This window comes from Chiloscyllium plagiosum, unplaced genomic scaffold (genome assembly GCF_037043375.1).
Source record: "Chiloscyllium plagiosum isolate Xiang-an unplaced genomic scaffold, Cpla_swu_hap1 HiC_scaffold_15, whole genome shotgun sequence".
NCBI lineage: Eukaryota > Metazoa > Chordata > Chondrichthyes > Orectolobiformes > Hemiscylliidae > Chiloscyllium > Chiloscyllium plagiosum.
The window spans coordinates 69815241-69839745 of record NW_028270153.1 but is presented as its reverse complement, the minus strand read 5'-3'; the positions used below and the strand labels follow the sequence as shown (position 1 = coordinate 69839745).

The following is a 24505-nucleotide window of genomic DNA, read 5'->3' as shown; positions in this document are numbered from 1 at the left end:
GGCTGAATAGGCTGACTTTTTCTCTCTGGAGTGTTAGGAGATGGAGGTTTATAAAATCATGAGGGACATAGATAAGGTGAACAGCAAGGTCTTCCTCCAAACCTAGGGGGTATAGGTTAAGGGTGAGAGGAGAAAGATTTAAAAGGGACCTGAGGGGCAACATTTTCATGCAGAGGGTGGTGTGTGTGTATATATATGGAATGAGCTGTCAGAAAGTGGTGGAGATGGGCACAATTAGAACATTTTAAAAGTCATGTGGACAGGCACACAGGTAGGAAACGTTCAGGAGGATGTGGCCAAATGCATGCAAATGGAACTACAAGCCATTGTGCTATAACACGACACTGGTGTTCCTCTACAGCCTTGCTATGGAAAACTGCTACAGAAAATCACACTGTAGAAAGCGTTAATAGAAAGTCATTACACCCATTCAGTAGAAAGTTCACGTTATGCAAACAATGTCCACAATTCGTCAATCATGTTATAACCATTTCATGCTGAAGAAGTGCAAATTACAACAGAATGAGCTGTAGTTAGTTTAGGAAACTTGGCTGGCCTGGAAGAGTTGGGCCGAAGGGCCTGTTTGAGCTGTATGACTGTATTTCAAAATGATCTTGACCTTGTTGACTTCACCAATTACATTGATTTCCAACCTCCCATTACTCTGAAAGCTATGCTGCTGTCTAGCTGTGTATCCTTTGCTCTGTAACTCCCTACAATCCCCCACCCCACAGTAGGTTTCATCTCACGCAATTTAAACTGTCCGTAAATGCCACCCATGCAATCCCTCAGTCCTTCTGGTCTGTATTTTGGTTCCCTGACCTTTACAAAACTTCAACTATTTGTTTCAGTCCAGCCCCTCCAACTCCCTCATTCCCCTGGGGAAATACTCCTATTTCAAGGACAGTGAATGCATTTTCTGTTCATACTGTACATATGAATAAAGGATGAGCATGATTTTTTTGCTGTTTAATAAGGTTGGGACTGGTGATTGTGACCTCCAAGTCTACTTTCCCATCTTCCCACCCCAGCTCCACACTTTGCCCCCTACCCTGGCTCCCTTCTCTTTCTGCACACCCACCCCAACGTGACCAATGACCTCCATGTTGTTCAAGAATCCACCTCTGCCTTCAGATATTCAGTTATCCTGGCTCTTTTCAGCACCACCCTCTCTCATTGCAGTTCATCAAAAATTGGTGTTTGGAACAATGAGGGGTCCAGTTTGTCCAGCTTTTTCTCAGAAGAGTGTGACTGGTTGGACCGAAGGGTCTTTTTCTGTACTGTATGACCCAACCCAGGTATCACTTAAATCAGTAGTCTCTGAGCTGCTTCTGTTTATCTCTCTTTTTTTTAAATAGTTAGAACAAAACAATGCACAGAATTCCAGTTGTACTCCCTTTGATGCCCTGGGCAAGTGCAACAAACCATCTCACGTAGAACAGTATAGCACAGGCCCTTTGGCCCTCAGTGTGTTGATCATGATGCCAAATTTAATGAATCCGTTCTTCCTGCCCTTGGTCCATATCCCTCCATTCCTTGCATATTCATATGCTTATCTTTAACCCTTAAATGCCTTTCTTCTATCTCCCTCCACCACATTCCAGACTGCTACCACTGTGTACAAAAAAAACTTGTCCCTAACATCTCTTCTTTTTGAATTTCCTCCACCCCACCCCCCTCCCCTTTAAATGCATGCCCCTAGTTTTAGACATTTCTACTCTGGGAAAAGATTCTGACTGTAAAGCCTATTTATGCATCTCATAATTTTTATAGACTTTTATCAATCTCCCCTCAGCCTCTGTTCTTCCAGAGAAGGCAACACTGCTTTTTCTGGCCTCTCCTTTTAGCTCATACCCTCTAATCCATGCAGCATTCTGGCAAAACTCTTCTGCACCTTCTCCAAATCTCTCCTGTAATGTGGAGACCAGAATTAAACACAATACAGAAAGAGGAACCTCAATTATCTGAAGGACCCAGGTGGGGAGGATTTTGTTCAGTTAATCGAATGCCAGATAAAATTGTTTAGCTGAGCATCGGGAACTTGCGACCTTGCCAGACAATCTGATATTTGGATAATTGAATGCCGGATGGTTGAGGTTCCTCTATACCCTAAGTGTGGCTGAAACGAAGTCTTGTACAGCTGCAACATGACATCCTGTCTCTTGTACTCCATTCCCTGACCAATAAAGGCAAACATGGCATATGCCTTCTTTATCACCCTATCTACTTAAGTGACCGCTTTCAGGGAGCTATGGACTTGAGCCCCAAGAGCCCTTTGTGCATCAATACTGTTCACTGCCCTGCCATTAATTGTAACTTTAACATTTGATCTCTCAAAGTGCCACACCTCCCACTTATGAAGAGAGATCAGAGTTTACATTTCCGGTCCAGTGACCCTCCGAATGGACCTGCAACGTTAACTCTGATTTCTCTTCACAGATGCTGCCAGACCCTGCTGAACTTTCCCAAAAATTTGTTTTTGTTTCTATTTACTGCAAAGTCCTACAGTTTTTACTTAGCACCTTACGGTACTTGGATTAAACTCTATTTGCCATTTCTCCACCCATATCTGCAACTGATTTATATCCCACAGTATCCTTTGAAAACCTTTAACACTATCCACAATTCCACCGATCTGTGTCATCTGCAAATTTACTAACCCACCCATTTGCATTTTCAAGTGTAATTTATATGTATCACAAACAAAAGGTCCCAATATGGATCCCTGTGGAACTCCATTAGTCTTGGACCTCCTGCCAGAAAAGCACTCTTCCACCACTACTCTCTGCTTTGCACGGACAATCCAATTCTGAACTCCAGTGCAAAGTCACTGTGGATCCCATACATCTTAATTTTCTGGATGAATCTGCCAGTCATTTTATAGTTTGCCTGGGATTTGAAGTGGATTTTATTCCTCTATCTTTGCCAAGGTAACTGAAGGTAAGTGCATCTGAACCAACTCAAAGTCTCCAACTTGAATATAGTGTTGACAACTGTCTCTCCGTATCAGAGACCCCAGAAACATTGAAAGTTGAAACTTCTGAGCAGTTGACTTGTGTAGTCATTCAGTCAACATTTTGGAGAGGTCATGCTCATATCATGCTCTCTAACTGTTTAAAGAAGGTCATTTTTTTCTATCTAGACCCTGCAAGTATAACCTCATCAGATTTACTTCCATACCAAGGGACAGCATTACTTTGGTTCAGCAGCACAATAATTCAATGTATGAGCTAGTACTGTAAAATAGAGGCTTACGACATGGAGTATTTGTTGGGTCAAGGGCAGCTGTGAATGAGCTCTTATTTTGTTTTTATCTTTGTTTCCTCAGCCATCAAAACCTTAAGGTGTAGGAGCGGAAGTAGGCCATTTAGCCCATAGTCTGCTTTGTCATTCAATGAGACCATGGCTGACCTGATCATCCACAACTGTGTTCCTGCCTTTTTCCCTACAACCCTTGACTCTGTTTCTGATCAAACATTTGTCTATCTGAGGTTTTAATTACCCAGTCTCAACAGTGCTCGATGCTAAAGAATTTCACAGCTTCACTATCCTGAGAAGAAATTCCTCCTCTGTCTTAAATGTGGAACCTCATGTTCTGAGATGCTGTCTGAAGGTCCTGGACTCTCCCACAAAGGGAAAAGACCTTTCTGCATTAATCTTGTCAAGTTTCCTAAGAACCTTGTATGTCTTATTCTTCTAAACTGAGTACATGCCCAACCGACTCAACTTCTCATAACAGTCATAGAGATGTACAGCATGGAAACAGTCCCTTCAGTCCAACCCGTCCATGCTGACCATGATATCCCAATCCAGTCTAGTCCCACCTGCCAGCACCTGGCCCATATCCCTCCAATCCCTTCCTGTTCATGTACCCATCCTAATGCCTTTTAAATGTTGCAGTTGTACTAGCTCCCACCACTTCCTCTGGCAGCTCATTCTATACATGTACCACCCTCTGTGTGAAAAGGTTACCCCTGAGGTCTCTTTATATCCTTCCCCTCTCGCCCTAAACCTATGCCGTCTAGTTCTGGACTCTTTTCCCCCCCCCCCCCCCAATGCCAGAAAAAAGATTTTGTCTATTATCCTATTCATGCCCCTCATGATTTTATAGACCTCTACAAGGTCACCCCTCAGCCTCCGAAGCTCCAGGGAAAACAGCGCCAGCCTGTTCAACCTCTCCTTTATAGCTCAAATCCTCCAACTTTGGCAGCATCCTTGTAAATGTCTTCTGAACCCTTTCAAGTTCCACAGCATCTTTCCGATAGGAAGGAGACCAGAATTGCACTCCATATTCCAACAGCGGCCTAACCAATGTCCTGTACAGCCACGACATGACCTCCCAACTCCTGTACTCCGTACTCTGACCAATAAAGGAAAGCATACCAAACGCCACATTCACTGTCCTGGTAATGATCCTGTAACCTAACCCTGGAGCTGCTTGTCTTCATTGCTTGGATAGGCATGTCTCAGTCTTTGGCAAATTTCATGGAACATAAAATAGAGGCTTGGCTGAGAGCCCAGATGTCTATTTGTTAGTTGAAATTGCTGCACTCGAGGGAATGTTTGCTCGATAGATCCCTTCTGTCATGGAATGTTTGCTTAACCAAAAGGGAGGCATCAAGGGCGAAAAGATTCTGCAATTTATACTTTGGAGTCGAGATTACAGGGCCTCTCCTTATAGCTCTCATCCATAATCCAAGTAGCATTCTTGTAAACATCTTCTGCACCTTTCCAAAGCCTCCATATTCTTAATGTGGTGACCAAAATTGAATGCAGTACTCTAAATGTGGCTTTATCAAAGTCTTAAAGCTGCAACATGACATCCTAACTCTTGCACTCAATTCCCTGACCAACAAAGGCAAGCATGGCATATGCTGCCTTACCATTGTACTTGCATTGACTCTTTCAGGGAGCTATGGACTTGAACTCCAAGATTCATCTGTACATGAATACTGTACAGAATCCTGCCATTAACTTTGTTTCCTTAACATTTGATCTTCCAAAGTGCAGCATCTCCCCTACGTGGATTAATAACTGTCATTTCTCTGTCCATATCTGCAACTGATCTATATCCCTCTGTATCCTTAACTTCTACACTATCCACAATTCCTTTCTATCATCTGCAAACTTACTAACCTACCCATTTACATTTTTTGTCCAAGTCATTTATAGATATCTCCCATACAGTAGAGTTTCCAGTACAGATTCCTGTGGAATACATCAGTCATTGACCTCCAGCCTGAACAGCACAGTTATACCACTACCCTCCCCATTCTATGGGCAAGCCAATTCTGAACCCGCATGCCCAAGTCACAAATTTTAATCTTCTGAATGAGCCTTCCATGAGGGACTTTGACAAAAGCCTTACTAAAATCCATGTCGACAATATCCACTGCTCTGCTCTCATCGATCACATTCGTCACCATCTCAAAATTCAATTGCATTAGTAAGATATGACCTGCCCTGTGCTGCATGAAGCCATGGTGGCTATCTCTAATCTGGCCATGTTTTTCCAAATGCGTGTAAATCTTATCTCTAAGAATTCTCTCAACTTCCCAACTACTGATGGGAAATTCACTGGTCTCTAGTTTCCTGGATTATCCCTACTTCCTTTCTTGAGCAGAGGGAACAACATAGAACAATATAGCGCAGAACAGGACTTTTGGCCCTCGAGGTTGCGCCGACCCGTGAACTATTCTCAGCTCGTCCCCCTACACTATCCCATCATCCATGTGCTTATCTAAGGATTGTTTAAATCTCCCTAATGTGGCAGAGTTAACTACATTGGCGGGTAGGGCATTCCACACCCTACCACTGTCTGAGTAAAGAAGCTGCCTCTGACATTTGTCTTAAATCTATCACCCCTCAATTTGTAGTTCTGCCCCCTCATACAAGCTGACGTCATCATCCTAGGATGTATGTTAGTTACTTTCCAGTCCTCTGGCACCCCTCCAGTGGCTAATGAGGGTGCAAAGATCTTGGTCAAAGCCCCAGCAATCTCCCCTCTTGCCTCTGTCTATAACCTGGGGGTAGATGCTATAAGGAACTGGGGACTTAGATGCTCTTCAAGACATCCAACACCACTTTGTTCTTGGTCTCCAAGTGCCCTAGTAATCTCACTATCCTCCACATCCTTTTCCTGGGTGAATACTGATGCAAAGTACTCAGGATCTCACCCATGTCCTCTGTGTCCAAGCACAAGTTCCCTCCTTTATCCTTGAGTGGTTCTACCTTGTCCCTAATTATGCTTTTGATTTGAATGTGTAGATATAGAAATCCTTGGGCCCAAAAGAGAGAATGCTGTAAAATCTCAGCAGGTCTGGCAGCATCTGTAAGGAGAGAAAAACGCTGACATTTCAAATCTAACTGACCCTTTGTCAAAGTTTTGACAAAGGGTCAGTTAGACTTGAAACATCAGTGCTTTTCTCACCTTACAGATGCTGCCAGACCTGCTGAGATTTTCCAGCATTTTTCTCTTGGTTTCAGATTCCAGCATCTGCAGTAATTTGCTTTTACAGAAATGCTTGGGATTGTCTTCAACCCTACTTGCCAAGGACACCTCATGGCCCCTGCTTGCTCTCCTAATTCCTGCCTGCGTACTTTCCTCCTTTTCCTCACGTGTGCCCTGTCCAACTTTAGCTTCCTAAACCTGGCACATGCTGCTTTTCTCCTTTTTTTAGACTGAATTCACAACCACCCTCGTTACCCAAGGGATTCTTACCTTGCCATTAGTGTCCTTTCTCCTGACTGGAACATACGAGTTTCAAACTCTCAGCAGGTCCTTAAACAATTCCCACGTGCCAAATATGGACTTGCCTGATAATAGTTCCTGCCAATTAATGTTCCTTAGCTCCTATCTAAAATGATGTAATTTGCCCTCCCCCAGTTTCCTATCTTCCTGCAAGGCCATAGCTTATCATTATTCTGAGCTATGGAGGGAGATGAGGAAGTGGGGTTTGTTATGTCCGGGTTAACGTGAAGGGTGTTGTAAGGCTGGTGCACAGGTGTCTGCTCCATGGGAAGCAGGAAATGGCTCTTTCTTTTCAAAATGAGACACAAGCAGCATGAGTGGGCGGAGTCACAGGGTTTAGTTTTGTTTTCAGTTGTTAAAGTTGGGGGTTTTGGAGTTGAAGCTTCTAGGTGTATATCTCTCTTGTTGGAAAACACCGAGTTCTCTTAATCTAACAGTAAAGAAAATATGTTGATCCTTTACCTGGACTGGAGGAGCCTGCAAATGAGGGAAACCTGTTTTGCTGAACTGTCCTTTGCCGAGAGGGAGTTAATGGGATGATGCCACATTGGAACAATATAGTTTAATAATGTTTTAAATATTCTGGTGGAGTTAAAGTTGTGCCAAATTATTTTGTTAGTTTTACATCAGTTAAAATACAAATGTGTTTTGCCTAAAGCCTATTAGTTTGAACAACCAAATCCAGGCCATATCCTTGACCTGTTTTGAGGGGGTTTGGTCTTGTCCATTAGTGTGTTCAGCAACGTTTTTCACACCATCTCGAATTTGAACATGGTCGTCTTGGCTCAGAGGTAGGGTCACTATAACTGTACCACTAGTCCCCTTAACTGTACAGTGAAGATACTGGGAGAACAGGCATGGAATGCACGATGGTCAATGGAGGTGAGTGGAGGGGTATAGCTCAGCAGGAAAAGTATGAGGGAATGGGGTGGGTGAGTGCACTAGCATAAGTTGGCATGGGGAGGATGCGGCAGTTGTGATGGTCCAAACCTACAAGTTTTTTAGCTTACCTCTCTGACCATGGCCCAGGGCACGACTCACCCTGGTACCCAACAACTCCTGTGGCCTTTACCTTTCTGTGAGAGATGGGTCTGACTCCAGAGCACTCCATTCCCTCCAAGGGCTAAACCCGAAAGAAAATTCTCACTTCCCAGGCTTTTCTTTTTCCTGAGGTAGGTGAGTTGAGCTGGGAAATTTCCTAACTCCTCCTATCCACCTTGATGACAGGGCTGGTGCGATGTTCCTTCAAGCCTCTCATATTCACACAACATAGAACATTACAGCACAGTACAGGTCCTTTGGCCCTCTGCAATGACCTGTGGAGCCAATCTGAAGCCCATCTAACCTATGCTATTCTATTTTTGTCCATGTGTCTATCCAATGACCATTTAAATGCCTTTAAAGTTGGGAAGTCTATTACTGTTGCAGAGGCAGTGTTTCACACCCCTACTACTGAGTAAAGAAACTACCTCTGGCATCTGTCCTATATCTATCACCCCTCAATGTAATGCTATGCCCCCTCGTGCTATCCACTTCCATCTGAGGAAAAAGGCTCTCACTGTCCACTTTATCTAATCCTCTGATCTTATGTCTCAAGTCACCTCTCAACCTTCTATCGCTAATGAAAACTGTCTCAAGTCCTTCACACTTTCCTCATAAGACCTTCTGTCCACACCAGGCAACATCCTAATAAATCTCCTCTGAACCCTTTCTAAAGCTTCTACATCCTTCCTATAATACAGTGACGAGAACTGTACGCAATACTCAGTGTGGCTGCACCAGAGTATTATACAGCTGCAACATGACCTCATGGTTCTGAAACTTTAATCCCTCTACTAATAAAAGTTAACACACCGTATGCCGCCTTAACAATCCTATCTACCTGGGTGGCAACTTTCAGGATCTATGTACGTGGACACCAAGATCTCTCTGCTCATCTGCACTACCAAGAATCTTACCATGAATCCAGTACTCTGCATTTCTGTCGCTCCTTCCAAAGTGAATCACCTCTCACTCATTTTTGCGCATTCAACAGACTATTTGCCACCTCTCCACCCAGCTCTGCAGCTTATCTATGTCTCTCTGTAACCTACAACATCCTTCAGCACTATTCACAACTCTACCGACCTTATTGTCATCCACAAATTTACTAACCCATCCTTCTACGCCCTCATCCAAGTCATTTATAAAAATGACAAACAGCAGTGGACGCAAAACAGATTCTTGTGGTACACCACTAGTAACTGAACTCCAGGATGAATATTTCCCTTCCACCACCACCCTCTGTTTTCTTTCGGCTAGCCAATTTCTGATCCAAACCACTAAATCACTCTCAATCCCATGCCTCTGTATTTTGCGCAATATCCTAGTGTGGGGAGCCTTATCAAAAGCCTTACTGAAATCCATATACACTACATCAACCACTTTACCCTCATCCACCTGTTTGGTCACCTTCTCAAAGAACTCAGCGTTTGTGAGGCACGACCTACTGTTCACAAAACAACAATTTTGACCATCTGTAATCAACTTCATCCTTTCTAGATAAGTCCTCTTTCTTAAACCTTTTCCAACACTTTACCCACAACCAAAGTAAGGCTCACTGCTCTCTAATTACCAGGGTTATCTCTACTCCCCTTCTTGAACATTTGCTATCCTCCAATCTTCTGGCATTATTCCTGTGGACTATGATGACAAAGATCAAAACCAAAGGCTCTGCAATCTCCTCTCTGGCTTCCCAGAGCATCCTGTGATAAACCCCATACAGCCCAAGGAATGTATCCACTTTCACACTTTCCAGAATTGTTAGCACTATCTCTTTGTGAACGTCGATCCCATCTTGTCTAGTAGCATGTAATTTCTGTATTCTCCTTGACAAATTTCTTTTTCTCGAGTGAATACTAACAAAAAATATTCATTTAGCACTTCCCCTATCTCCTCTGACTCCATGCACAACTTCACTGTATTGTGCTTGATTGGCCCTGACCTTACTCTAGTCATTCTTTTATTCCTGATATACCAATAGAAAGGTTTACAGTTTTCCTTGATCCTATCCACCAATGACTTAAGTCCCCTCTTGGTTCCTCTTAACTCTTTCTTTAGGTCCTCCTGGCTAACTTGTAACACTCGAGCGCCCTAACGTGAGCCTTCACATCTCGCCCTAACGTAAGCCACCACCGCCTTGTCAAGAGATTCAACTTCCTTAGTAAACCATGGCTCCCTCGCTCGACCACTTCCTCCCTGCCTGACAGGTACAGACTGAGCAAGGATATGCAGTAAGCCATTCCTTGAATAAGCTCCACATTTCAATTGTGCCCATCCCCTAAAGTTTCCTTCCCCATCCTACGCATCCTCAATCTTGCCTAATCGCATCGTGATTGCCTTTCCCCCAGCTATAACTCTTACCCTGCGGTATATACCTATCCTTTTCCATCACTAAAGTGAACATAACTAAATGTGGTCATTATCACAAAGTGCTCACCTACCTCCAAATCTAACCCCTGGCCAAATCTAACCTGTAGACCTTGTCCCTTGTTGGCCTGTCTACACACTGTGCCAGGAAACCCTCTTGCACACATTGAACAATAACTTACCCATCTATAGTATTCCCAGTCAATATCTGGTAAGTTAAAGTTCCACGTAACAACCTTGTCACTCTTGCTCCTATCAAGAATCATCCTTGCTATCCTCTCCTCTACATCTCTGGAACTATTGAGATGCCTGTAGAAATTTCACAACAGGGTGACCTCCTTTCTTGTTTCTAACCTCATCCCATATTACCTCAGTAGATGAGTCCTCAAACGTCCTTTCTGCCACCGTAATACTGCCCTTGACTAACAATGCCACACCACTCCCTTTTTTTGCCATCTTCTCTGTTCTTACTGAGACATCCAAATCCTGGAACCTGCAACAACTATTCCTGTCCCTGTTTTATCCATGTCTCTGAAATGGCCACAACAAAGTCCCAGGTACCAACCCATGCTATAAGTTTCACACACCTTATTCCAGATGCTCCTGGCGTTGAAGTAGACACACTTCAAACCAACTTCTTGCTTGTGGATGCCTTCTTGCCTGATGTCACTACTCTCAATCTCCTGTATAGTGGTACTACAATTAGGTTCCCATCCCCCTGCTGTGTTAGTTTGAACTCTCCTGAATAGCATTAGCAAATTCCCCCTGCCCTGCCCCCCTCTTTTCCACCTCCCTGTCCCCACCCCCCAGGGATATTGGTACCCTTCAGGTTCAGGTGAAGACTGTCCTGTGTTTGTTGAGTTGCCACCTACCCCAATTATCCAGGAATCCAAAACCTTTCCTCCTGCACTATCCATGAATGCCAATTTGGCATCCTCTGTTAGCCCTGTCCCAAGTATCTTGCAAAGACTGGGTGAAAATAGGGAATAGGTGTTAGCTATGAACATGCACTGCCAATCATTGGGTGGGTATTTTCCAGATGTCAAGCCACGTCCTTGTGAGCACCCTCCTATGAACTGCAAGCCTCTGGTTGTGGCCACAGTGGAGGCTGGAGTCCAGGCTGAGCGCTGCCGATGTGGATGGAAAAAGGTACAACTATGGCAATCCAAGTAAGTCTTGTTCTCAACCTAAGGGGGTATTCCTTGGAAGTATAACATTGAATAGTATGCTCAATTGGATTGTCCTTTCTGACCTTCAGATTTGATATCGCAAAGATTTGGTTGATCAGCGCGCTAGTGTAGAAAAGAAACACCTTAAGTTTTTAATTGTCCTGTTAATTATGGCTCTTACTGTAAATGAAATATTAGCCAAGGAGATTTTGGTGCTTTGTCACTTTTTTATTCACAAATATTTGAATTGCAGTCCTTGCGATACTCAATCTTTTTCACAAACTGATGAGAAATGGTATGGCTATTCCTCAGGAATAAGTGGCTGCATTGCAAGGTCACAATAGACTGTTCCTTTGCACTGCAGAGTCTCCTTGTACAAAAAAGGTGATGTGTAAGGGCCAGCTGAATCATCATAGTCACCAGTTGTCGATCCCCCAAACCAATCTTGCACAATACACATGTTGGCAGCTCCACAGTGCTCCCTCCCACTGTCTGAGCAAGTAGATATCAGAGAGCATGCTCTGGATGTGGGCCAAAGAAAAGTGTCCGATTCTGCTGGCATTTGAAGGGTGGAAGAGTTGCTTTAACAAGGCCATGTAGGGTACTTCCTGAGATTTTTCTTAGCAATACATTTTGGGGAGTGGATAGAATAATTTGTCTCAAACTGACACTTTGTAAAGGTTTTGAGTCGTCTGTCCTGTCTGTTGAAGTTTAGCTGAATATCATAAACATCACCTTGCAGTGCAGTTACCTCAACCCGTATTTGTGGATTCAGGACATCTTTAGCAATTGTGTAGTAAAACATAGATCAACATGTCAATAATTATGGTCGTATGATTTCATAACTTAAGATTTTTAATTTAAAATAAACATCTTCCCTGACATCTGTGGTAAGCTTATCCCAGCATGCAGACTAATTAAATTTAATTACTAAGCTGAAGATGAGGTTTCCATAAATCTCCATTATTTCCTGTTGACTAAGCTGGTGGTAATAGCATAGCAGAATGGAAAGATACAGGACTAATAAAGTCTCAAATTGCACTCAATTTGTCATTATTTGAAAAGTGCTGCAATTTATGCATTGAAAGCTGCCAACTATCTCCGATTTTAAAATCAATGTTGCTGCCACACGTAGGTTTGAAGGTGATCTGAGTAAGGGTTGCCAAGTAACAACAAACCACAGCCAGATCACTGAAGCAGTTTTAGGTCCCTTATCAGAGGAAGGATAGACTGGCGTTAGAGGCAGTTCAGAGAAGATTCACTTGGCTGATCCTGGATATGGAAGGGACTGTTTTTTGAGGAGAGACTGAGTAGGTTTGGCCAGTACTCGTTGGAATTTAAAGGAATAAGGACAGCAGGAATGTGAAAGCAGCCCTTCTGGCTCAAGAAGGGGCACCACCACTGTATCAGAAGACTTATTTGTGTAATGACTTCATAGTGATAGGTAGGGAACGATAATGATTGAAATTAATTTTCAGTTTGAAGAAAGATGGAGTGGGTCTAAGATTTATTTTCAACAAATATGAATAAGGACAATTATGAAGGAATAGAAGCAGAGCAGGTTAAAGTGAATTGGTAAATTCTGTTAAAGGACAGATCAGTAGGGGTACAATGGCAGACATTAAGGAAATATTTCAGAATACATGGAACAGAAATACCAAAAAATAAAAATTCTAAGAGATGGACCCAGTATCCATGATTAACTAGAAAGGTTCAGGTATCAAACTAGAAGGAAAAGCATAAAATTGTGCAAAGGTAGATGGAAGGTCAGAAGAGTGGATTAAATACAAAAAACAAAGAATGACCAAAACAGGATTAGAAGCAAATATTAGTATGAGTGCTCGCCAGAAATATACCAGCAGATAGTAAGAGTTTCTATTAATATTTAATGGGTTAATAGTCACCTGGTCCTAGACAGGTTGAGTCAGGAGAAGTGATATTGGAAAATAAAGATAACCAAATGAATTGGACAGATTTTGCATCAATCTTCACTATACAGGATACAAGTAACTTCCCAGAAGTAATGACAGATCAAAATGGAAGGAAGGGAGCAACTCTGGAAGATCACAATCATTACAGAATTGGTATTGAATAGTAATTGAATTGTAAAGAGTAAATTAGATTGGGAAAATGTTAAAAGCTCTTACTAAAGACTATAACAGGGCACTTGGATATGCTCAAGGTGTTCAGGCAGAGTCAACATGGTTTTGTGAAAGGAAATCATGTTTGACCAATTGTTATGAAGTTGTAGGTGTACTGTACCTTTTGAGAGAGTGAAAGCTGACAAGGACTTAACCACAGTGTGCTGAAAAATGTTAAAATGTAACATTTGGCTGTGAAACAAATAGATGAGCTGAGTTGTTATGGTACACAACAAATTCTAATTTGACCAGTTTAAATTATGGCCCAAGTTACCAGAATCCAATCAAATTTGAATTTTACTGTTTTGATTACCTCAAACCAATGAGGCGATCTGATGCTTTGGGATGTAAAAATTGGGCATTTTGACAGTTGACCAGAACAGCAAAGAACACAGACAGCCTGTACACTCACTCTCTGAAAGGTACATGTTCATGTGAAATCTATGCAGCAGAAGAACGAAGAAAAGACCCTGAAAAATCTACAGAGGAAGACAGACAGTTGGCTGGTTTTGAAAATTTGTTTGTTTAAAACTTAATCAGGGCGTGTTTATCAGATCAGTCTAGTTTTGTAGAGTGGAAGGTAGATAAATCATTAAGACAAAGGAGGTTTATACTGTAGAAAGTGTTTTAATTTTTTTTCTTGGAGCTAAAAAATTGTTAATTTTTTTTTAGTAGAATTTGGGCAGTTCTGTCACTCCTACTTTAACAGATTGAGGTGATGTGAGTTTTTCAGCGTATCTGGTTTAGATTAGCAGAAGAGATTATCCCGTGTCGTAACACAATTTATTGCAGTTCATTGAAGATGTGGATAAAGGGGAACTGGCAGATGTACTAAGATCTTCAGAAGGCATTTGATAACATGCCACAGGGTTATTGCAGAAAGAAAAAGCCCTCAATATAAGGAACAATGTGTTGGTATGGAAAGACGTTATGAATGGTGTACCATAGGGATCAGTGTTGGGAACTTAACTGTTTACATTAAAAGACTTGGACAAAGTGAAGGCAGGAGCACAAAATTTACTGACAAGACAAAAATGTTCAGAAGAGGACTTGAGGACTAAAAAACATAAATAGGCTAAGTATTGGACAAAGATGCAACCAATATTGAAAGATGCAAAATTGTCCACTTTAGAAGGTAGAATAAATGGTGAGAGATTGCAGAGCTCTGACACAGGGATAAGAGTATGTTCTAGTCCAAAAGCCATAAAAGGTTGGTATGCAAGTAATTAGGAAAGCGAATAGAATGTTATCAATTGTGCAGAGTTACATTTGGATTATGATGTCCAGTAGTTGATCTTATTTAAGGATGCAAATGTAAAAGCAGTTCAGAGAAGCGTAACCAGACTGCTGCCCAGAGTGGGAATGTTGGAGGAGGCAGTCCTCCTATCAAGAAAGGTGGGACAAGTTTGGCTTGTATCTGTTGGAGTTAAGAGCAAGAGGTGACTTGATGGAGACCCTAGATCCTGAGGAGTCTTGACAGGGTGGGTGGTAGAATCTAGAACAAGGGTTTTAAAAATAAGGCATTGCCCATTTAAAACAAATGAGGCAAAAAGGAATTCCAAGCATTGCTAGTCTGCAAACCTTATTCCTGAAAAATGTGGAGGTAGTCCTTGATGGCTTTTTTTTTAAGGCAGAAGTAGATTTTTTTTTTGGTATGAAGCAAGGGGGTGAAAGGTTACCAGGATAAGTGAGAATGTGGTTTTGAGGTTACAAACAAGTCAGTTGTCTCATTCAACAGCAAAGCAGGCTTGATGGGTTGAATGGTCTACTCCTGTTTCTTTTTCATATAAAAGCAATAAGTACAACTACATTTTGGTCGGTAGACATTAGAGAACTGGCACAGTTACATGTGCTGCCTTTGCAAACTTACTGTCTCCACCCACAGACTGAGCCAATATCCTGTGAACATTGATTTTAGTACATTTTGTACATTTGTCATGAGTGCATGTTAAATTAGCAAAGGCACCAATAAATTTGCAGATGACACTAAAGTTGAGTGCAGAATGATGTAGATTAGAGGGACATCAATAAGCTGCAAAGCTGGGCTGAGAGGTGACAAATAGTCTACTGTGGAAAATTGAGGTGATTCTTGATAGTGTGGGTGAGCAGAGAGATCTGTGTCCATGTACATAAATCCCTGAAAGCTGTCACCCAGATTGATAGGGTTTTAAGAAGGCATACAGTGTGTTAGCTTTTATTGGGAGAGGGATTGAGCTTCGGAGCCGTGATGTCATGTTGCAGCTGTAAGAAACTCTGGTGCGGCCGCACTTGGAGGTATTGCGTACAGTTCTGGTCACTGCATTATAGGAAGAAAGTGGAAGCTTTGGGAAGGGTGCAGAGGGGATTTACCAGGATGTTGTCTGGTGTGGAGGGAAGGTCTTATGAGGAAAGGCTGAGGAACTTGAGGCTGTTTCTGTTAGAGAGTAGAAGGATAAGAAGTGCTTTAATAGAGGCATACAAGATCAGAGGATTAGATCGGGTGAACAGGGTGATCCTTTTTCCTCGGATGAGGAGACATAGCTTTAAATTGAGGGGTGATAGATATCAGACAGATGTCAGAGGTAGGTTCCTTACTGAGTAGTATGGACATGGATTGCCCTGCCTGCAACGGTAGTAGGCTCCACGTTTAAGAGCATTGAAAGGGGCATTGGATAAACACATGGACGAGAATGGAATAGTGTCGGTTAGATGGGCTTCGGATTGCTTCCACGGGTCGATGCAACATCGAGGGCCGAAGGGCCTGTACTGCACTGTAATGTTCTATTACCCCTTTCAGAAACATTGTGGGTGGCACGGTGGTTAGCACTGCTGCCTCACAGCACCCGAGACCCGGGTTCAATTTCCGCCTCAGGTGACTGACTGACTGTGTGCAGTTTGCACATTCTCCCCGTGTCTGTGTGGGTTTCCTCCGGGTGCTCTGGTTTCCTCCCACAGTCCAAAGATGTGCAGGTTAGGTGAATTGGCCATGCTAAATTGCCCGTAGTGTTAGGTAAAGAGATAAATGTATGGGTTACGCTTGGTGGGTCGGTGTGGACTTGTTGGGCCGAAGGGCCTGTTTCCACACTGTAATCTAATCTAATCTGTAATCTAATCTAATCTAATTACCCTAAACCACAGACTAGTGTTGAGTTGAGATTTGAAAAGAGCGTTCATTTTGGGCCATTCATATGGCTGCTCCAAGGACGTCTAGGGAGCAATCACTTATGTCAGGGACTCTTTCTGTAGCTGAAAATGTGTTGCTGGAAAAGCGCAGCAGGTCAGGCAGCATCCAAGGAACAAGAGAATCGATGTTTCGGGCATAAGCCCTTCAGGAATGAGGAAAGTGTGTCCAGCAGGCTAAGATAAAAGGTGGGGAGGAGGGACTTGGGGGAGGGGCTTTGGAAATGCGATAGGTGGAAGGAGGTCAAGGTGAGGGTGATAGGCCGGAGTGGGGTGGGGGTGGAGAGGTCAGGAAGATGATTACAGGTTAGGAAGGCGGTGCTGAGTTCGAGGGATTTGACTGAGACAAGGTGGGGGGAGGGGAAATGAGGAAACTGGAGAAATCCGAGTTTATCCCTTGTGGTTGGAGGGTTCCCAGGCAGAAGATGAGGCGCTCTTCCTCCAACCGTCGTGTTGCTATGGTCTGGCGATGGAGGAGTCCAAGGACCTGCATGTCCTTGGTGGAGTGGGAGGGGGAGTTAGTGTTGGGCTATGGGGTGGTTGGGTTGGTTGGTCCGGGTGTCCCAGAGGTGTTCTCTGAAACGTTCCGCAAGTAGGCGGCCTGTCTCCCCAATATAGAAGAGGCCACATCGGGTGCAGCGGATGCAATAGATGATGTGTGTGGAGGTGCAGGTGAATTTGTGGCAGATATGGAAGTGTCCCTTGGGGCCTTGGAGGGAGGTGAGGGGGGAGGTGTGGGCGCAAGTCTTGCATTTCTTGCGGTTGCAGGGGAAGGTGCCAGGAGTGGAGGTTGGGTTGGTGGGGGGTGTGGACCTGACGAGGGAGTCACTGAGGGGGTGGTCTTTTCGGAACGCTGATAGGGGAGGGGAGGGAAATATATCCTTGGTGGTGGGGTCCGTTTGGAGGTGGTGGAAATGGCGGCGGATGATACGATGTATATGGAGGTTGGTGGGGTGGTCGGTGAGGACCAGTGGGGTTCTTTCTGTACTCTCTTTCTGTAGTCCAGGTTAAGGATTTCCCAGAACTGTACATGAAAACTTAAAGGCATCCTGAGCTAGATGAAGAGTACAAATACAAGACATTTCTTTAAGAACACCAATCCGTTTCTACTTCTAGAAGATGATCACGTTGTTTTTGTCTGTCTTGTTTTTGGTTTCCTGTCCTAATTTCCACATGAAGTTCTGATGATCATTTCATTCACACTCTTCCCATTCTCTGGATTTAAAACTTTTTCCAGACAAGACATTGGCCTCAGGGACACAATGTGAACTTGAATAGAATTACCTCTGCGATGCAATTGATGTCACTGACGAGTGGCTAACCGTTTGCTTTTGTGTAGATGGAAAGTTGAGATTGAGAGCGATGAAGCAGAAAGCTTGGCTGGTCAACGTCCGAGAGCACTCAGTTGTTGAACTGAGGGAGAAAACTGATTTGAACCCAATAAATGAGGTAAGCACTAAATCTAAAATTAATTTTGGCTCAGATTGATGGAGAGGGAATTTCAAGGATAATGTCTACTGTTTTGAGAAGTGAATGAATAAGTCTCAACAGTTGAGAAGTTTGCAAGTTCTTTTGTTTTAAAAAAAAAACAAATTTGAGAAATGTGTAGGTGGAATGGAACTGGATGGAAATTGGATTAACAAATGTGTATTGTATGACATGCTTTCAAACCAGGGATTCTTTGGAGTGTGCAGGGGAGAAAATGGCAATTCAAAGAATTTCATAGAATCATAGAATTCCTACAGTACATTCGGTCCATTGAGTCTGCACTGACCCTCTGAAGAGCATCCCCGTAATGCTGCATATCCCATAGCTAATTAACACAGCCTACACATCCTTAAACACTTCAGGGTAATTTAGCATGGCCAATCCACCTAACCTATACATAGTCAGACTGTGGGAGGAAACTGACGTACCCAGAGAAAACTCCCACAGTTGTGGGAGAACACAAACTCCACCCACAGTCACACTCCCCACCAACCTCTTAACCACACCTGGCACCTTTCCCTGCAGCCACAGGAGGTGTAAAGCATGCCCTCTCACCTCCCCTCTTACCTCCGTCCAAGGGCCCATTCCAAGTCTGGTAGAGATTCCCCTGCATTTCCTCTAACCTGATTTATTGCGTACATTACTCTCTATGTAGTCTCCACTACATCAGAGACTGAGTGCAAACTTGGGGACTGGTTCAGGGAGCATCTATATGGGCCATGTGTTCCCATCAACTCCACCTTCCAGTTGCCAGTCATTTCTCCCCCTCCCCCTCCCCCTCCCCCTCCCCCTCCCCCTCCCCCTCCCCCTCCCCCTCCCCCTCCCCCTCCCCCTCCCCCTCCCCCTCCCCCTCCCCCTCCCCCTCCCCCTCCCCCCATCCTGGGCTGCCTTCACTGTCGAAATGAGGGTGCACACAAACTGGAAGAAGAACACCTTATCTTCTGTCTTAGGGGCTTACAACCATATAGCCTCAACGTAGAATTAATCAGCTTCCAAATCCCCCACCGCTCCCCACCTTATCACAGGCTCAGCCATCTCTCTCCACCCTGCCTCTTTGACCTAAGCTAACCTGTTCATCTTCCTTCCCATCTATCCATTCCATTTTTCCCACTGACCAATGACAAATCACCTCCTAGATTTAGATTAGATTACTTAGTGTGGAAACAGGCCCTTCGGCCCAACAAGTCCACACCGACCCTCCGAAGAGCAACCCACCCAGACCCATTCCCCTATATTTACCGCTTCACCTAACACTGGGAAATTTAGCATGGCCAATTCACCTAACCTGCACATTTTTTGACATTTTCCTGTGGGAGGAAACCAGAGCACCCGGAGGAAACCCACGCAGACACAGGGAGAATATGTAAACTCCACACAGTCAGTCGCCTGAGGTGGAATTGAACCTGGGTCTCTGGCGCTGTGAGGCAGCAGTGCTAACCACTGTGCCACCGTGCCGCACCTCCTATGTGCATCCAACTATCGCCATCCCATCTACCTTTCCCCTAGCCCAACCTCTTTATTTTGCTGCTCCCCCCTCCCCCAGTCCTGATGAAAGGTTCTGACCTGAAATGTCAATTCCCCTTCTCCACTGGTGCTGATTGACCTGCTGTGCTTTTTCTATCTCCATCGACTGCATCGACGCTGACTTTCCAACGTCTGCAGTCCTCACCATCTCCAAGTTGCCTGAGACTGGAATCAAACCCTGGCCCTTGGTGCTGTGCTGCAGCAGTGCTAACCACTGAGCCACCATTCCGCCCCCTGACTTTGGGCAATCCTAATGGAGAAGAGAGGCAGTCTGAATAATTAAAGTGGGAAAGCCAACTGAGAGCTGGAGCCATTCTGCTGTAACGCATGTTTCCTTATTGCAAATTCATAGTGAAGCGATTGGTGAATTAGGGACACTGTTTCTAAAGCACAAACTTTTAAAATGTGTCAGCTGTAATGCAATTACTTCACCAATACTTTAAATACTGTTTGTAAAATGCAGGGTTTCACAATAACTCAACCGTTCCATTCGAGAAGAACCACCTGTAAAAGCTCTGAGGAGAGGTTGAGTTGATTGAGCCTGTAGTCCAATGGACTACAGAAGAATGAGAGGCAACTTTCCTGAAACACACAGGATTCTTAATCGATTGGATTTAATAGATTGGATTCGGAAAGATGGCAGCCACTTGGAGACTCTGTTCCAGCAGCAGCAGTGAACCAAAGGCCGAGGGCTTTGTACTAGTTAGTCTCAGCATCAGGGTGGAAGAGCCTGCATCCAGGCCCACAGATAAGCACTTCAAAAAAAAAAGGACTGAAGTAGAATTTTGAACTTTCTGTCCGAGAAGTGAGCCCAATTGAACAGAGACCACACGAACCAGATGGGGTGAAATTGACCAGCTGTTTATTGCAAGCAATATGGCTGGAAGCAAAATTGATCTACTTGTACAGACTGTCAGTGCTGTTTCAGTCTAGTCAAAGGTTCTCGTCCCTGAGCTGAGAATTAAGCCAATTTATATAGGGGTACAGTACAATGATGCTAATTAAAAAGTGAAAATACATTGGTCTTGACGTAAGCAAGTTCTGATGATGGTGATCGCAAAGCAGTTATAGAACAGGGAACAGGCCTGTTAGCCCACGATGTTGTGCTGAGGTTTAATCCTAATGTAAAATATAATAACGTAACCTATACGCCCCTCAACTCACTGCTCTTCATGTGCCTGTTCAGCAGTTGCTTAAATATCCCTAATGATTCTGTTTCCACCACCACCGCTGGCATTGTATTCCATGCATTCACAACTCTCTGCGTAAAGAGTTATCAGAAGCGTGTTCTGAATGTAGATACAATGAAGCATCCAGCAGCATCAATCAGTTCTTAATGGGATCAGGGGATTCCAGCTCCCTTTCAGGGTCGGTGAGAATGTCTCTCTTCTTGGCAGTAAGGTGTTTCCATTGTTGCTCTCCTGTGAGCGAGGTATTCTGGTGCCTCCCCATCTGACCTGAGCTTTGTATGGCTTTGGTATCACTGGGGTACAAGAGTGCCCCTGGGGATTTGGGACGGCTGTGTTTATCGGGTCCAGGAAGCTTATTGTCAGGTTGTCTTGAGTAATGTATTCCCTGGTCTGCAAGTGACTACAGTCATGTCTGGTTTCCCTCGTCAGTCTGTTTGGTCAATGCTGAGGCATTCTGGGTATTCCTTGTATGGTTTGGACAGGCTTGATTTTGTGTTCTGTGTGGCCATGCTGTGGGTAGGCAGGGGGGCAGATCTTTTCCCCACCATTCCCTACCTTTTATATTCTGCCTTGGTTTCTTTTGTGTTTTAAGATGCTGTCAGAATGGTGACATTACATAACACTTTCCATTATATTTGTAACAAATATGTGTGCCAAGTACAGGTGATAATAAATCAGAGGACATCATCTCAGGGGGTCACACATTTAAGACCAAGGTGAGGAATTTCTTCTGTTGTGAATCTGTATGTTTTTTGTTTTACTAGAAGATTGTTAAAGCTGCGGTGTTATGTGAAGGATTGAGACAGTTTCCAATCAGTAAGGGAACTGTGGTTGTGGGGAAATGACAGGAAAATGGAGTTGAGGATGATCAGATAAGCTGTGATCTCATTAAATGGGGGAGCAGATTTGATGGACTGCTCCCATGTCTTATGGGCTTAGCCTGCATTGGTGACCAATGTGTAACAATCTCATCTAGTCAGGGCAGAATTTGCCTAGAATGGGATATGAATCCGTTGTGACCAAAGAGTCTGAGCTTGAGCTTGAGGTTGAAAGGGAAGACTAAGATGAGCTGCAGTTATAGTTGATGTATCTTTCCACAGAAATGTGTAACTTTCTTTGAAAGAGGGGAGTAAAGGAGTCATAGGGTCTGATTACAGGTTTGATCAGAGGCATGGATTCTTAAGCTGGAAGAGGCAGAGGTGAAGTGTGAATTAGTAGAGACTGATTTTGAAAAGGGGCTAGGCAAATGATAACACAATCATGGAGGGGGGAGAAAGCACAAGAAATCAGGTTGAAGTGTAACACATCAGTTTCTTCCTCTCTGGTGCTAACGTATGTGTTTTATTCCTGCTGCTTGCATCAGACTACAAGCTCTGGGATGAATAAATCTCGTCCTGTCAAAATGGCTGTCACTGCCCCCCATTCCCAACAATCAGTAGGAACAGTCCGTGCTGCATTCCATCCCATCAAAACCGCTTAATGTTCCCACCATAATTGTTTATAACTTCTTCAACCACCCCTCCCTCCCCTGCCACATCCTCTTTGGTCTCTTTCTGGTATCCATTCAGTAAACTGGCCTCGTGGGCAATACCTTTATTGAGTCTGTAGCCAGTTAAGAGTTTTGAATTATGTTCTGCCTCTGTAGCGTGGAATGATGTCAGCTTTACAGCCTTTGAGATCCCAGACTCCATCCCCTAGTACCCACCAAGGCTTTTTTGTTTTTCCTCTGTATTATGTCACAGAGACCTGATAAGCCATTGTTGTGTTCCCCACAGAGCTAATAATCTTGGAATTATGCAACTGATAGACTGGAATGTCATTCCGATAAGTGAGAGGGATTCGTCATCGGATTCATGCCTTGAGCTTGCACTTAACCAGAACATTGTCAATGGGTTTCACGGTTATCCAAAGTTTTGAAGGTGTGACCATACAGAGCTCTTGTTTATTGGTCAGCTCGACTTCAATAGCTTGGTGTTTCAGATTTTGATGGTTTTTAAATCTGTTTATTTGTGCCTTTCTGAGAATAAGGACAAAACCTGACCTTGGACTTGGAGGAGTGTAACAGTCCTCCTCTTCCACCAGGACTATGTAATTTCTGCTTCAAGCTTGTTTGGTTATAGGCATGGATTGACATATGGAAGAAGCTCTCTTTCAGAGCTTTTTAAATATTTAATATGAATTTATAGTGATTTACATATTTCTCTGGTCCCCTAAGCCAGTCTCAAAATATTTATTGTACAATTTTCATGTTTGGTGTTTGCTTTAATGGCAATCCTAACTGTGGTTATTTGCACACTTGAATGCGAGGACACTATATTGTTTCCCTAGACGTTCGTTACCTGTACTGTCCAGTATTATGAAAAATTGCACACTGTTTGTTCTATTTCACAACTTGAGGGGATGTTTATTCTATTTATAAATTTAAAAAAAAATCATTTTGTACTCCTATATTGAAAGAAAACATGTTGGCTTTTGTACAGAATAAAGTTTAATTTGTTGTATAGTGGCTGAGTATTTGATCTTCATCATTAACTAAATGGCATCTATGCTTCCTATGCTCTTTAAATTACACACTAAACAACGATTCGGTTTTGTGTACTTGTTTCCACCAGTCTCCAAGATTCTGACAATTAATGCTTTCAAGAATATATCCACTTGTCTTCTGATAGCAGCAGGTTCCAATGGAGGTAGCTATCACCCTCTGGTAAGATGGTCTAGATAGAAATCCTTAGTAGAAATTAGGAATTTGAAGTACTGTAGGAGACCATTCATGTCTATACCAGCTCCTAAAACAGCTACCCAGATAGGACTGGAAAATGGGACTATCTCCATAGCCTTATAAACTCAGCCCTTTTGAATATATAACCAGTTCTCTTTTGAAGCCTCCTGTGGAATCTGCATCCACCACTCTCCTAGGCAGCACATTCCAAACCCTAACCATGGAGTAAAGATGTTTCTCTTCATTTCAGCCCTGGCTCTCTCGGTCAGTCTTGAAATTGAGATCCTTCTTGACTCTTGAATTTTGAACCTATAACCTCTGAATCCCAATAAAGGAAGCACTTTCTCCTGTTTGCTCTGTTAAAACTCTCCTCACTGGAGAACTTTTGTGAGGTCCCCAATTCATTGGATCTGTGAAGGGCGGACCCACCTTTCCTCATAAAACAATGTCCCCCTTCCAAGTATTAGCCTGGTAAGCCTTCTTTAAACTGTTTCAAAAACATTGACACCTTCCTTAAACAAGGAAAGAATATTATGCAAAATAATACAGATGTTGTGTTTCCAGTGCCTGAAGTATAATCTTCCTTCATCTGCATTTTAATTCTGACCACAATAAATGATACCACTTTTTCTAATTGTTTGCTGTACTTTCACATTACCCTCTTGAGTCATATAGGAGGACCCCCAGATCCCAATGCATCATAAAGCCCTGTGGTCTCATTGAATAACATGCTTTTTTTTCAGGCTTCCTGCCAAAATAGACCATTTCACACTTTAGGCACTTCCTTTCCCATTCAGATCGTAACTGAGGGATAAACAAGTCAACAAAAGGATTATAGATATCCTTCTCTTCCTTGGTAAAGATTATTGATGAAGTAGCTGAAGATGGTTGCACCAAGAACACCATTCTGTGGAGAAATCCAGAGCTGGGATGACTGACGACTAGTTCAGAATTCA

At 43.4% G+C, this 24505-nt stretch overlaps 1 protein-coding gene across 1 annotated transcript in view; it reads left to right on the top strand.

Moving 5' to 3' along the window:
- The window catches only part of LOC148147681 (uncharacterized), a 41296-nt gene extending 17962 nt beyond the window's left edge, over window positions 1-23334 (top strand). Inside the window, exons 5-7 of the mRNA XM_087994624.1 lie at window positions 11199-11328; window positions 17968-18077; window positions 22606-23334. Coding sequence (XP_087850750.1) covers window positions 11199-11328; window positions 17968-18040 — 203 coding nt within the window. The 3' untranslated portion in view covers window positions 18041-18077; window positions 22606-23334. The remainder of the gene's footprint in view (window positions 1-11198; window positions 11329-17967; window positions 18078-22605) is intronic.
- Window positions 23335-24505: the final 1171 nt, after the last annotated feature.